The following is a 1,163-nucleotide window of genomic DNA, read 5'->3' on the forward strand; positions in this document are numbered from 1 at the left end:
GCCCGTGGCCTGCGCCCCCGACGCCGCTCCGCAGGCACAGCCAGCAATTTCCCTCCGCGCCTTCCTGCAGCGCTCGGCACTTTGACATTCAAGTGCTCTGCAAAGAATAACTAGTTTACTTTAACAGCAACCCCAGACAAGAAAGAGGAGGTGTAACTAGCCCAGAATTTGAAGTACAGAGGCATCACGGCCAAAAGGATTGGTTGTTTCCGGGAGCACAGCTGGAGATGCCCCAGCCTTTGAAGGCAGGGTGCAGGCTGTAGCATGCTGAGCATCCAAAGCAAACTCTCGCTAATGCCTTCCAGCTGCAGAGGAAGGTTTGCAGCACCCAGCCCCAGTGGGTCCCACCTGTGCACCAAAGGAAACAGGAGCTGCCGGCAAAACTGCATCCGAGCGCAGGAGGCAGCTACGAGAGGGGCAACTCCGCTTTCCCCCTCCCTGACAGCTGAGCTGTGTTTGCACGCTCAGTGCCACCCAGGCATCAACCAAAAGCACCCACCGTCCCCCAAGCACAGAGCAGCCAGCAGATCCTCCCTTCCTGAGCCAACCCAGCAGCCTGTGCCCCCTCCCAGTGGCTCCCAGTCATGCCACCCTCTCCTTCAGACCCTACAGACCCCTGGGAACCATCCCCACGTCCTCCACCATTTGAGACTAAACTCTCTGAAATAATTCATCCCCGCACCAGCCCCTCGGTGTCAGCGATGCTTCCCACCACACACCCATCTCCATTCCCAGGGCAGCCCCCAGGGAAAGGACACAGAAGCGATCCCACACATCCCATCACTCGAGATGGGAGCTTCCCAGTGCACCTTCCCCATCGCCCCCCTGGTCCCCTGATTGCTCTCACCAACCTCCACTTGCTGGCAGATCTGTATCAGCTTGGCCATCTGGTTTTCCAGTTCACTGTTGCGTTTAACCAGGTTGGTGAGATTCGTCTCCAGGGTTTGCTGCGAGTCCAGAAATGGGAGAGGAGAAAGAGAAAAAAACAAAAAGATTAGCAAAGCCGGAGGACTGTCCCCAGTCCCCCATCAGCAACCAAAACCATTTGCCACCCAACACGCTGCCCGAGGGAGCAACAACTTCAATAACTTCGGGCAGAGGCTCTTGGGTTTGTTGGCAGCTCCTGCCCACGCTGGTGAGTTGTGCCAGTGCTCGGCCCAAGC

The 1,163-nt window shown here is 57.4% G+C and overlaps 1 protein-coding gene across 1 annotated transcript in view; it reads right to left on the reverse strand.

The window, feature by feature from the left end:
* LOC104166721 (probable E3 ubiquitin-protein ligase MID2) overlaps positions 1-947 on the reverse strand; it is a gene marked incomplete at both ends in the record, with an annotated part of 23,009 nt that extends 22,062 nt beyond the window's left edge. The window contains one exon of the mRNA XM_009706746.1: positions 852-947. Within this exon, the coding sequence (XP_009705048.1) occupies positions 852-947 (96 nt within the window). The remainder of the gene's footprint in view (positions 1-851) is intronic.
* Positions 948-1,163: the final 216 nt, after the last annotated feature.

This window comes from Cariama cristata, unplaced genomic scaffold, assembly GCF_000690535.1.
Source record: "Cariama cristata isolate BGI_N322 unplaced genomic scaffold, ASM69053v1 scaffold15500, whole genome shotgun sequence".
NCBI classification, from domain to species: Eukaryota; Metazoa; Chordata; class Aves; order Cariamiformes; family Cariamidae; genus Cariama; species Cariama cristata.